The 14062-nt window shown below is 38.6% G+C and overlaps 1 protein-coding gene across 2 annotated transcripts in view; it reads left to right on the top strand.

The window, feature by feature from the left end:
• Window positions 1-14062, top strand: part of PLD5 (phospholipase D family, member 5) — a 185038-nt gene that overhangs the window by 119356 nt on the left and 51620 nt on the right. For both annotated transcript variants that reach the window (XM_009893639.1, XM_009893640.1), the window contains one exon: window positions 2660-2774. In XM_009893639.1, the coding sequence (XP_009891941.1) occupies window positions 2660-2774 (115 nt within the window). The remainder of the gene's footprint in view (window positions 1-2659; window positions 2775-14062) is intronic.

The following is a 14062-nucleotide window of genomic DNA, read 5'->3' as shown; positions in this document are numbered from 1 at the left end:
AGGCAGAAGTGAAGTGGCAATAGTGTCCAAAAATAATTACCTTGGGGAAAAAGATGTAAAGAACCATCCCCTGACACAAATTATTTTGTCAGCTTTATATGTTAACTTTCTAAGCATTTCTTTAGTAGCACAGCTAATGCATTAATTCATACTGATAATGTGAATCACTTTCCATCAAATTTATGAATGCTTTTTCCATGTTTATTTTTGTATGCTACAGCTGTCAACTATGCTTCTAGTGAAAATCAGTTTTTACAGATAACCCAAACAAAAAAAATATGTGTCTCTGTTTGTCTTTCTACCCAGTAAATTAAATCAACACACAGAACCTTTCTGAATAGCGGTTTCTACATATATATAAAAATATTTATTTTTAATTAATTATGTCCGTCCTTAATTTTCCCTGCTCACTTTTTGCAGAGATAAAACTAATGAAACTCAAAACTGGTGGTGTCTCCAGTTGGTGAACCCAGAAGAAGTGGGCCAACAGCTGCCTGAGCTGTAGCGTGTCAGTAGCGGGAGCTGGGGGCCGGGGCTAGGGCAGGGCACGGGCTGGGAACCCAGCAGACAGCAGCACAGTGATTGTGGGTCCTAGATTCAGCTGGAGTCTAGCAGTTCCAGCCTGCAGGAATTGTGGGAGAGAGCCTCTAGGGGGGAACAGAGCACCCAGGAATACTGGTCAGTGCCCCTCTGCTCCCCGAGGATCACGAGGGAGCTGCTGCTTAACTCTGTATGCAGCATCCATCCCCTCCACGCTATTACCTCATTAATTCTTACCTCTGGTAACATCTGCCCTGCTTCTCCTTAAAAAAAAAAAAAAACCAACACAATCACTGACGTGAGAATTAAGGATCCTTTTAGCTTCGTGATGAGTATGAGGGGAAAGACAGTCCTCGACTTGCCCAGCAACTCTGAGGACTTCTGGATGTGTGAGTGAAATCACGGGAGTTATTTCTTACATACGGGACCACCTAGTCACCTCAAGAAGCGCCAAATCTCAGTATAAGAAGCATTTGGAGCTTCATGCAAAGCATGTTTTTGTTTTCCTGTTCTGTTAGCTACTGTCTAATCCTTTCATTATGGCAGTATCTTGTTGAATACTAAATTCCTGTGAGCCCTGGGATGAGCAGGGAGCTATGCTCTGGATTCGAGCAAGCAAGCAGGCATATATTACAAAAATAAAACATAAACAGTAATTCTGCATTTCCATTGCAGCTTCTGGCTGCTCTGTAATTTTGAGAAAGCTATTCTTAGGAGGATGGGTATTCTTATTTTGCCACATATATTCAAAATAAGTGAATATTAAAAAATAGGTCTGTAATGTAGATGGGGTGAAGACCTACTTTATGTGACTGCTTAATGCTTAAGTCTCAGTAAGACTCAAAGTGCGGATCCGTGCAGGCAATTACAGGGCAAAGGGTGGTTCTCCACTGTCTGCTGCTTGTGGGCGCGATGTGGGAGGAGGGCGTCTGTCTACGTTTTGGTAGTCCACGCTATGTCAGATTGCATCGTCCCAAACTGCTCTTGCATCGGCCATTTTTGTAGAATAGGAAGATCCTTTAAAGATGTTTAGAGTAACAGTTTTTACAGAGAATTGTCTAACATGGAGCTGTGGAAAGCTTTATCTTCTGCATGTTTGTTTGAAAGTTGGTATGACTGTTGCTTTTCTGTTTTAGCTTTTCCCTTGGCTCCAGCATTACAGTGAATCTAAAGTGAGCTGTGTAGGCAGGGCAGGCATTTTGTCAGCTGATTAAACCCAAAGTTTTTGTGTATTTAAGTACTAGTTGTAACTGGTGTCTGCTGTAGTAAGCTAGAATGGCAGTAAGGAAATGGGCTCTAACTGTGATTGTAGTAACACAGCACAATAGTGATACATTGCGTATTTTATTCTTGACATCGTTAGATGCTTCTAACTAAACATTTTCTTTAAGTTAAAATATTGAAACTAAAAATTAAACATTACTATGCAATAGGAAGGTCTATGCTTTTTTTGTTTCTTGGATGTGGAAAAATGTGGTGATTTAAAATTTTATTTCTCATGTGAAACAAATATCTTGATTTCTGTTTTAACAAGTATCTAGTTCAGTCTGAGATTCCCTTTTTTCTTTTTTTTGTTTTGTTTTTGTTCTGTGTTAGGACTAGAGCTGAGATAGTAAAGTAATAACAGAGTAAAAAGGAATAGAATTATTGGTTTCCATCCTGGTATAACTCATCTAAAGATGAGCATGCGACCACTTGAAAATTTATTGTACTATGGTTAGAACCACTTACAAAAAAATTCAATACAGAATAAGTGTAATTAACTCTTTTTCTTGCACTTTTAATCCTCATTTAAAAGAATGTAATTAGAAGAAATTTAATGTAAAAGTATGTTTACGCAGCATTAAAAAACTGGACACTTCATTCTCTGCGTGTCCTCTGTCATCAATAGTATTGCACAGTCTGGGAAAAGGAAGAAGCAAGTTTGGCCTTCAAAACAGTATTTCTCCAAGAAAAAGCTGAGTTGCTAACCTTTAGTGTAGACTAAGCCATATCTAGGAACATATTTACTCAACAGTTGTGCGATATGCTTTTGTTTTAACATGCATCTTTAATTTGTTGATGTGCTGTTTGAACAATTCCGTGTCTTACATCTTCTTTCCTTTAATGTTCTTCCCAGGGTCAGCGTCTTTTTGAAAAATTGCTTGAACTGGCATCCCGAAATATTGAGATAAAACTAGTGAGCGATATACTGCCTGTGGAATCAAAGGTATTAAACGACTTGAAAACAAAGGGTAAGACCAAGGTCTTTATGTTGTTATGCCAGACTGCTGCATAATGTTCCTTTTACTTAAAATGCAGACTCAGATGATGTACAAAATGCACACTACTGGTTTGCACTGTTACTCTCTAAACCTTCAGCTTTCTCTGGTTCATAGTTATCAAAAATCTGAAACTCTGTTACTGTAGTTGGAGTAGATGTTTGCGGTTTGCAAGTGGTCAAAAAGGTGGTGCAGTGATTAGATAGAAGTTTAAACTCATCATCGCCATTCTAATGGTAGGCAACGTAACCTGAGAGACTGCTGTCATACCTTGTGGGACAAGATAGTTTCCTCTTTTCAGCAATGGCAAAATATATTAATAAAACAACCATGTTTATGGTACTGATGATTCTGAAGCACTGGAAAATAGAGCAACCGTCAGATTTAGCCAACTGACAAGGTTTTCTGTGCTACCTGTATTTCTTAAGTGCCTGCTTTCCTAATCATTGAGGCTTAAAATCCCTATCCAAAGAGGGATTACGCACTTGCACTATATGACTAAACTTTCTTTATGTAAAACTGTGTGGAAAAATAGCAAAGAGAGTTTAAGAAATGCTGAAAGAAATTAGAATCTCTTAGGAATTCTAACAATCTCACACACACTTGTCCTGAATAATAATACACACATTATCTCTATAATCTGATAAAAGTATGATTTTAAGGGTAGGATACATTTTTCAAAGGGCAAAAAGAACCTATCGGGATCGTTTTTGACAGCGATTACCATATATATCACAAATGGAATTCTAAAAAATGAATTAAGGAAAGCAGTTGCTATGTGTAGCAGCACCCTAACATAACATGTCTCTTTAGGGTAAAGAATAAAGAAAAAACATTTCCGACAAAAATCAATCTTTATTTATTTAAATTCCTTGTAATCTCTTGACTGGGCAAGTAAAAGAAAATTACTAATGGAAGTTCTTGTCCCTTAAAGAGATGATCTTTTGATCAAGACTGACATGTTATTTAAATGTAGTAACTACAGAGACTTGCCATTTCATGACACCGCCTATTCCGGGACTTCGATTATTTCAGTTATGTAACCAAAAGTGATATTGATCCTTTGATAACCAGTAAGAATACATCAGCTTTGTCAGACATCTGTGCAGTAAAGAATTATCTTTGTCTGATTTGTTGAAAAAGAAATAGGTGTTTTAGTATCAATGGCAGTGAAACTGTCTTTGAAAAAGTGGTTTCTTCTCCCTGTGATTCTAATGTCCCAAGTTCCTACCAGTCAGAGGACGTGAGAGGTAGGGCCTGTACATTTATATTGATGTACCTGGCAATAGATATTTTATTTATCATTTATGAGAATACCCAATATCAAAAATGATCCTCTTTCAAAAAAAGATGAGCAAAATGTTTAGCTAGAAAAAGGAGTGATATTTGTCATTAACACTTCCTTCACTCTACGTGGGAATTAATCAGACCTGTGAGCTTTTTGAACAAACAAACAGAACAATTTTATTAGCTTCGGTTTCCCTTATGCCTTGTTCAGATTTCTAACACAGGAAATTTTAGAGTATTCAAATGAAGTGATCAATATATTTGAGAGCTCTAAGCTACAAATAACCTGAGAAAGTCACTTTTATAGAGCAATGCTTGTGAATTTTGCTGTCATCGGCTTTGAACCTCGTAATTCTAGGTATTGTTGTGTATTGTTGGCCTTTTTCAAAGGTCAATATTATAACTTACTAATTTTCTTCCTATGAATGAGTTTTTTTCTCATTCCATGTTTTGGTTTGCATATTTCTACAAATTCTGATATTTTTGTTAGAATGCCTTGATTATAACGTGGTGATTGCCAGCTGTGTTGCAAGTCTTTCACCTGAATTTAGGTTTGATGTTTGGTTTTTATCTCCAGAAAAGCCGGGTAAATCTTTATTTAGTTCTGCATTCCTGAAAAGAGATGTTAGTTTTAACATTCAATTGGATTTCATTGTCTTAATTTTATGTTGAAATGAACAGACCTTGAATGAACAGCAGACTCGCAGTATGTCCTGCTTGTGTCAAATAGAAGCTAATTGGTAGGCTGGCTTAAAAAAAAAAAAAAAAAAAAAGGCTACCCAAATTTCCATTAGTTCAATAATATTAATAACACAGTGAGTGGAAAATGTATCTATATTTGCCTTTTTCATGTCTGCTGGAGAAAAAAATTACTGTTACCTACTGCCGTTGTCTTAGCTGAGGACAAACATATCATTAAGCTTTGCTATGCTATCCCGGAAGATCTGTCTACTAAAATTATTAATTTCTTTGCTCGTGAGGTACTGGCCACCTGCATCCTCAGAAATCAGTCAGAATTGATCCTCGAAATGGAACTGTGTATCACCATTTGGACATGTATATTCATGAAGATAACTAATTTTTTTTTCCCCTGCAACTGGTCAGATTTGTCTTAGAAAGTATGCCATGCACCTTTTTCAATAGAAATGTTCCTCTTGTGGGAAAGAAAGCAGTAAATATATCAATAGCTCAGCCAAGTGTTGAGGCTTCTCAGGATGGCGAACCAGAGTACATTTGGCTGAACAGATCCAAATTCCCACTTGAAGTGTCTGTCTGAATTAGGCAGAGGAGGGTCCAAGCCCTACTCTGTGGTTCACCAGTTAATAAACTGACCTGATTGTTCCTAAGCAGCAAATACACTTTGAGCCCGAGCTGTGGCCAGTAGCATGGAGAGAAAGCACATACATAGCCTTTGGGGCTCTGGGAGTTTCATGTGTTCCTCAGGCTGCCTTCACTTTGCTAGGTAAGCGTACGCTAGCCTCCTCTTACCAAGGCAGCTTGTGTGCAAGAGTCAGACTGTCTCCAGGTGATGGGCTGCCCTCCTAAATGTGAGAGACAGTGGCTATAGTACAGAGAAGGTGGTAGAGCCTTTCTTTTCAGCAGACTGGGTGATCAGAACCCCTGAGCTATGTCCCCATGCTGTGCAGGCTGGTTTCTGGGGTCAAGATGAGGGATAATCTGGGTGTCAGCTCCAGGATGTACCTGTTGATATACTGCCTGGGACCTTTTAAGAATGCTGCAGTTCCTCAGCCCATGGTTATCTGCCTCATGCTGCATCTTGAGGTAGTGTGCTCCCTTAAGTAGCCCAGGTAAAAGTCTTAGTCTTGGCACAGTGGCATGGGTTTATACATGGTTGTCTGAAGAACTATACTTGGTCATCCATATTGTCTCATGCAGTGGTTTGGTTTTGTACCAGGGACCATGATATGTTGCAGCACTGCTGCATCTCAGCACAGATGTTGTGACTACTTCTGCCAGCCAGATTATTCTAGCACATATTTTATTTTTCTAGACAGGCATGTATGGAGCCCCCTTGCCTCTTCTCCCCATTTCTGAAGTACTGTAGAAAGCAGCTTTGATAGACCTTTTCCAACCCGGGGTGCATCCTAGAGTCCTCCCTACACATCCTTCCTCTGCAGCAGCCGTCCCCACTGGTTAACAGAGGAGAAAGCTGAAATCTGACCAGATTTGAGCTGATGGGGTAAGATAAAGTGTAACTTAGGTGGATGGGAGAACACACCTGAAGGGGTGTAGAGTAAAATAAAGTTCATAATTTACAGTTGGAATGTTAGTACAGATATCTGGGATAGCTGTAAACCTGCAGGTTTGTCACCACTGTTAAGCCTTTTTTTTTTTTGTCACGTCTTTGCTATCCTGACTCACTTGAGCTAGCTGTAAAACAGGGTAGCTTGATTACAGCAGCAGTCTAGCAGCTGCAGCATGAAACATGGATTGATTTACTGTGGTAACACATAACACACCTAGAGCTGTGGTGACAGGAGCTTCTGAGTGCTGAGATAATGTACATTTGCTAATAATTGCTGTGCTATGGAAGCGTTATTTAGTTGCAAAATTAAGCAGGCGGAAATGAGGAAATTCTAGTCCCAGAATATTTATTTATGATAGACTTTAATTACATTATCAAATTCTATATTTTGCATAGAATACCTGACTGGTACTTGCTGTAATCTTACCACATTAGGTTTTTCCCTTGTATTGAATGAGAATACGTCAAACATTTAATGCCTAAGGCAGATGATGCTCATTCAGGAGATATTATTTCTGCTGGTAATGGCTAGAATCCTTTTTTGTCTTCATATTTAATGTATGTCTCCAGGCTTTCTTTATTGCACATCTGCCAGATCTGCACTGAATGCAGAATGATTAATTTCCTCATAGGTTTTTCCATGCTGCTTCTCACTGTGGTATCTGAGTGCTCTGCAAATACAGTATTAATGAATTTCTTTTTACAACATCACTGTTAGGTGGGGTGGCTTGCTGTTTCTCTTTCTCAGGGACAACTAGGAATTATTAGTGGCAGCACAGGCACCAGAAGCCAGATCCCAGCATTTGTTTTCTATAGTCATAATTAAAAAAATGTATATTTGTAATTTAAAAAAATCAACCACATGTAAGTTCTCCCAACTGATATGGTCAAAATTATTACTAAACAAACTATACACTATGATGTTATTTTCATAGGACCTTTTGTAATATGCAGTCGTAGGGTGTGAAGTCTTCCTTTTCTATAGATAATGTTAAAGCTGTATTTCACTTTCACATATGGGTACAAATACTAAGCATTTATGTATATGATTCTCTTGTGAAAGGTCAGCCAAATTTGGCTCACTGTGTAAACAAACATGTTCTTTATCCTCCTCGTTCTGTGACAGTAGTTTATTAATGCTTATTTTCAAGGTTATTGTTTTAGCCTTTTCTCAGCTGTGGTTCAGTCTATTAGATTGAAACATTTCTTGTAACCCTCCCACTCCTCACACGTAATTATGTACCAGTCTTTGTTCCTCAGTAACATTTGAATAGTATTGTCTCCAATTAGCAGGTTGTTGTATCATTTCTTACGTGTACAGAATCTAAATTCCTTACTAATTACAATCTTATTTTAGCTGACACTGTTAATGCTTTTTAAGACATGCCAATGGATTTCCTTTCTTCAAATTGCATTGCTGCCTTCCTTTTCTATTTGCTTTTTTCCAATACTCCCTTTTCATGAATCATTTTTCATAGACTTGCAAAAAATGGTTTTTGTTTTGTCAGTGCTGGCTGAGGCAGATATGAAAAGAGGAGTCTAGCCATGTCACGATGTGATTTAAAAAAAATAAGTCAGCTAACTCAACTAATAGCTATTGAATGTTAGCAATGAAACTGGAGAATAATAGAAAGTCTTTGTGCTAGGGCAGGATCTAATCGCTAGATCACATGTGCAGCTGTTACTGAGCAGTTTGTGCACATTTGCCCAGGATTCGCCTCTCTCTTAATCAGATACAACTAAATCAGACAAACTAAAAAGTTACATTATTGCCAGGAGACAAAGAAATGAGTAGAAAGTGGAGCTCTGGAAGCTTTTTGTGCTTTTATTTGTGTGGTTTAGGTTGCAAACACTAACAGATACCATTCCATGACAAATGAAATCAGTTTATATCCAGGCAGCTGCATGATCCCAGTCTCCTCTTCACCCTGCCCACCATACGTTGTCCCTGCCTTCTTCCTTGCACCAGTAATCACGTGGCAAGACATTTCAAGGGGCTGATTTGGCTACAGACTGCTGCTTTTTAGCCAGCTTAATTGCCACTTGCATTAGATTGCTGCATTACTCAGTGTATGATCTCACAGGCATAAATGCTGTGTACAACACAGAGATAGGAAACGTGTCGCTGGGGTTGGCAAGGGAAGCAGGACCACTGGAACCTGGTTTAGATAGGCTTAATCTGCCATGGCACCAGAAAGCTCAGAGTTCACATAATGCCTAGAGACTTTTAGTGGTTTTGGTTTTTCCTGTACTTCTGTTTTAATGAAATTGTTGCATGAAGGACAGCAACAGTGAATGTGATTTATATATCAGATGAAATGCGTTTAGTCCCATACTCTGCTTCTGTTAGTACACTTAAGTTGCTGCATAGTTTTAGAGCTGTGAGGCTTGTGGGACATGAGTAGTTCTTACCTTTGGCCACAGTCATGTTCCCTTTGCCTGGCTAGTTGTGGGGGAATGTCATATTTTTAACATATAATAGAAGGACTGAAAAACTCATGTTATAGACAAGATAGAGATCACTTGGAAACATCGGTCCAGTTTGGTGTGGAAAAGATAAAGCTACAGGAGAAGAGAGAGCGTTTCCTGGTGAGTTTCTCTGGGCCCAAAAAAATGTTTGAGTTGTGAGAGACGTGGGGGTTTGTGAAAGCCATTGGTAGGGTAAACCATGAGGACATCGATTTACATTCAGCTCAGAATATTTGGTTTCAGTATTAGATAAAATGTTCCAAATATGGGGACAGTGGACTGTAAGCAGATTATGAAAGAGCTATCACTGGCAATTTTAAGAAGAAAGTAGACAAGCCCGTGTGAGGAGTGGCCTCATGAGTTTTTGTTGGTGCATATGGCGCTGGTGCATGGGAAAGGTCTAGACTGGTTTCAAAGCTGGTTTTAGTAGTTCTATTGATTTGGAAGGAGAACATAAATACATGTGTTTAATTGCATTCATCTCAACCTAACAAAGGAAGAATTTTTTTTACAGTAAGAACAATCATTCACTGGAACAACCATCCTAGGGACATGGTAGAGTCCCTGTTGCTGGAGGTTTTCAAGATGTGAGTGGACAGGGTACTAGATAATCTCATATAGGCTCCCTTTCCCATGAAAGGCTGGGCCAGATGGTCTTCTGAAGACCCTTCTATCTTAGGCATTTCTACAATTCTAGGATTCTAAGTAAGCCTTTAAATCCTCTTCATGTGAAGATAATGTTGAGAATCAATGTAGAAACACTGCAAAGACTAAAAAGAAAATACACTCCATACAATGGGAAGCTGGAATCCTGAAGCTGGGTCTTGAAGAGATTTCTGCCTGTCCAGATGGCCAGGTTTTGCACAATGTACCATAAAAATCAAATTATCTGATGCATGCTCCACAAGAGTATAAAGAGTGGTCTTGAGAGCTGAAGTTCAGTTGGTAGTTTTGTGCAAGTGATTGAATGGAGTTGTAGCTCCATTGCTTTCTTGATCAGTCTTTCGTAGGTTGGATTCTCCAGGACTGTGTGACAGGGATGGGTGTTGAAGATGGGTTAAGCTCCTGCTCTCTTAAAATTCAGCAGTATCAAAAACAAACTAATTTTTCCCTATGATTTTTCAGGAACAAGTAAGCAGGATCCTTTGAGAGGACCAGTAGACTAGGGGTGAGTCCTGAAGGAAGCAAGTAATTTGGATCTGAGTTGCACAGAGTTAAACAAAACTGGATGAGAACAGAGGGGGAGAAATCCCTGCTTTCAAGTTTTGAATGTTGACATTTTTCAAAAACTCTGCCTAAGCCATACCTTAAAATATGAGAGTATTCAAAAGGCAGTTAATGAAAATTGTACTGGCAAGGCCTTTGACATCTGATTTTAAATGCATTTTTATATTTTGATTTATTATGAAGCAGACCTTGTTCCTTTTTTTATGTTTATTTTATATTCCTTGGGTACCCACAACAGAGTAGATGCATGCTTTGATTTAGTTTTTATTAGTTGCTGCTGGATAGTGTTTCCTGATATTTTCTCAATAACTTTCAGCCTGCGACAAGCAATCTTAAAGCCAATTCCAAGATGAAATATTTCATTATGTTCTTTACCTCTTAGAACCTTCATAATAACTTTGACACAGTTCTGCATAATGAGAAATACCAAGCAGAATTTCCAAAACTAGTTGCATCTCATCTTAAAAGAAAGACGCAGGTACCAGTTTTGCATCACAGATTCAAACATTTGAGTATCTACATAACATCTAGGCAACACTAACATGAAAAAACTCCTGCTTGGTTGGTTTTTGGGTAAGCATCTTTCTGTTTAGCCACTTAAACTCGCTTACCTCAGTTTATCTTGTGAAGTGTGGACATATCCACTAATGTCTTGATAGCAAGGAAATGTTTAACATTGTTTTTATGCGTAAATCCCACGAGGACTCATATGCAATCTTTCTCACTTGTTTCAGTTGGGGAGCTAGATCCTGCAACATAAGGTAAGCCACGTTCAACCTTATGAAATGTGGCTGAAAAGAGCAGGCGGGTAGCATTTTTTGTTATATCTTAGATACTCGTATAGATACACAGAATTTCTTTGACACAGAGTGTCTGCCTGAGTAGCAGAAGATTAGGTTAAAAATCCTGCTCTGTCTGAAAGTTTCTAAATTGTCAACTTGAAGAAGAGCTGTCTGCCTTACTGGGCACCTGACAGAAAGGAAATTGTTTAAGTTAGTACTGAAAACCTTAAACCTCGTAAACCAGAATTTGCAATCTCAAAGGATCGGGACATGCACAGGGTATTCTGGAGTGATGCTCCCTTGGTCCCTCCTGTTTGAAATCTATCAGTTTGCAAAAAATCTTCTAATCTCTGCCTGCATTTGAAGGTGACTCTGTAGTAGTCGTACATCCATTTGGGATGGAAGAAGCCTAGCTTCCAGTCCCTGCTCTGCTTCTGCTCCTTCTATTGCCACTAGATGTATTTTGAAAGAAATGTCTTGACCTTATTTCTAAAGTAATTGCTTTAAGCTTCTGGTTGTAGGATGGGATTTTGAAACTTTATTGGCGAATCGATCCTTCTGTGCAATTCCAAGTGAGGGCCTGGGGTAAACAACATACATTGGCATTCCTTGCTGCCTAGTTTAGACTTCTTTTTGCTCAACAAAAAAAAAAAAAAAAAAAAAAAAAAAAGCTGCTGATAGTCCAGTTTTTATTATAGGTTCCATAAGAAAATAGGTGCCTAATCTGGGAATAAAACTTCCACTGGACACACAAATATCCTCAAATTAGACAATTAGACACCATAATAGATCACAATATGAAACAGCTTATTTTCTCTTACGAGTCTGAAGACCACCAACTTTAAGATTTAGGCATGGCCTCCCTTATAGAGTTCTCTAGTATGAGAGAATTAGCAGTATGAGGCTGTCACATCCACAACCAATAGAGGGGAAAAGAAAAAGAATCAACCAGGTCTTTGGGTTGTACTGCCTTGTTTTGCAAAGAGGGAGAGCAAAAAAGGTTTACTTAAGCCAAAAACTCTGTGACCACCAAAGCCAGATATGCAAGCAATAAATTCTAATTCTAAGCTCTACAGCATCTATGTCTGTAGACTTTACTTAGAAATCAATACCTTTGCTGAGAGGAATGGCTGTGTTCCCAGGGACAGTACCTTCCCATTGGTAACATGTAATTTTGTGTTATAAAATACCAATCACATGCTTTCTAATAATTGTAGCCATTGTTTGAAATACCCATAAGTAAATAATATTACATTTTTTCTGGAAAAATTAAGGCTTGATGTACTGCAAGGCACTTCTAAGATACTAGGTGTTTAGTAGAAACAATACCATAGTTCTTCTGCTTTGAAATTTGTAATTGAAAAAAGTCTTTCATGTAGATTGACCAGTATTTTAGTACCTAATTTCGGTTTGCAAATGTCCTTGCACTTAAGTCTGTTACTAATATATGTGTATTCATGGATTTGGCAGGAATGGGTGCTTTTCTATTTCATAAGCTCCAGCACAACTGAGTGCTGGTAATCCAGCTGTCTTGTGAACAGCCAAATTGCTTTTGTCTGGCCGTAACTGGTCGGGTCCAACATAGCAGGTTCGTACCACAGGGATCATCTCCAAATCTTGCTTGATAGTTTACACGCTGGAATGGATTCTTCCTGTATGGCAGTAGTTGGTTTGAGTCACTGACACTTTCTAGTACAGAGGAACCAATAACGGATGGCATTAGCAGAAATTAGTTGTGACATTTTTAAAACATATGGATAGCATGCAAGTTCCTACCTACAGTTAATGGAAGTGCTGGTAAGAGCTGCCAGGGCCATCTGAGCTCAGGAAACATTTGTTAGGTCGCTGTGCTCCCTTTGCAGAAATTTTGGCACCCCATGCTTTCTCCTGTATGCGAAAGCACTAACACTATCTCATCCTGAAAAGAGCTGAAGGCTCATGGCTGTACATAGGGGTCCAAAGAAAGCAGGGTAGTTTATTGTTGATGAATTTTGTCTTGTCCATTCATGTGGTTCCCACATGTTTCACATCCACTTGATGCCTGACTGTCTTCCTAGAACCATACCTTAGTCAGTCACAGCAGTCTTTCTGGTATGATTTGGTATATTTTTGGTTGCTACTGTTTGCAAGCAGGCTTCAGCCTTCCCAGTGATGGTGAGTCTTTGGTCTCTCATCTTGTTCAAGTTTTTTATGTCATCTAGACTGAAATGCAACTCTAAAACTGGGTGGCTCTGAGAAGACCATCATTTGAAGTGACATGACGCAGACACTTAGATCTCTAAAGTTGTGTACATGTTTTTACATTCTTCTACTGTCTTCACTGCTTAGCTCAACCAATAAAACACTTCTGCTTCAAAACTGCAGTTAAATATTTTGTGCTCAAATTTTATATAAGAAGTTGTCAAAAGCATCTAAGAGCATTAATAAACGTCCAAACCAAGCTGACGCTGTTTGACTGACACCATTTGATTTTCATTTGATGAACACTTTGGAAAGGCTACTCACCTGTGCCTACCCTTGGGTTGCTGCATACAGCACGATTGTACCATAAAGTAAACCTATGTGACCAAATCTTGCTGGTTTATGCAGCATTAGTTACCAAGCTTTATCTTTGTAACAGGGAGTTGCTATTATCATGCTAATACTGATCTTTCTGGTAATCTCCTGTATCAATTTTCAAATTAACCTTAGGCTTCTACAGAACTTTGGTGGGTTATGAAATTTTACACAGCCCAATGGTTGGAAAGTAAATTACATGAAGCTTGTTCTAATGTAATTCCATTGGAAGAAAAGTTCCCGGAATTATATCTCTGCGTTACTCTCCATCATTTCCATCTCTTATTGCACACCCTTTAGAGTGATTGTCTTTAATATTTACACTTCAGAACAGAGTGCATTGAGCATCTTTTCCTTCCTTTGGACAGAATATTAATGATATATAGTGTGCAAATATTAGTAATTAGGTAGTGCAGAAATTGACAGTGACTCCAGGGACTCAAAACAAAACAGGTCCCTTGCACTCGATGCTTTTAATCTCAGTAGTCACATTTGCATAAAGCGATGGGAAAAACACCAGCAGAGTTACAGGGCTACGTAATAGTTATACTAAGCTTCAAAATCATGGCAAAAGAAAATTTTGATGGTTGCAATGTCAAGCTTTCAAAAATAACAGTTCCTAAGCAAAGGGTCACAGAGCAACTGTTCTCAGCCGTAAGAGGCAATGGAAACAA

Source organism: Charadrius vociferus, unplaced genomic scaffold (genome assembly GCF_000708025.1).
Source record: "Charadrius vociferus isolate BGI_N301 unplaced genomic scaffold, ASM70802v2 scaffold309, whole genome shotgun sequence".
In the NCBI taxonomy this organism is placed as follows: Eukaryota; Metazoa; Chordata; class Aves; order Charadriiformes; family Charadriidae; genus Charadrius; species Charadrius vociferus.
This window is presented reverse-complemented; position numbering and strand designations above follow the sequence as displayed.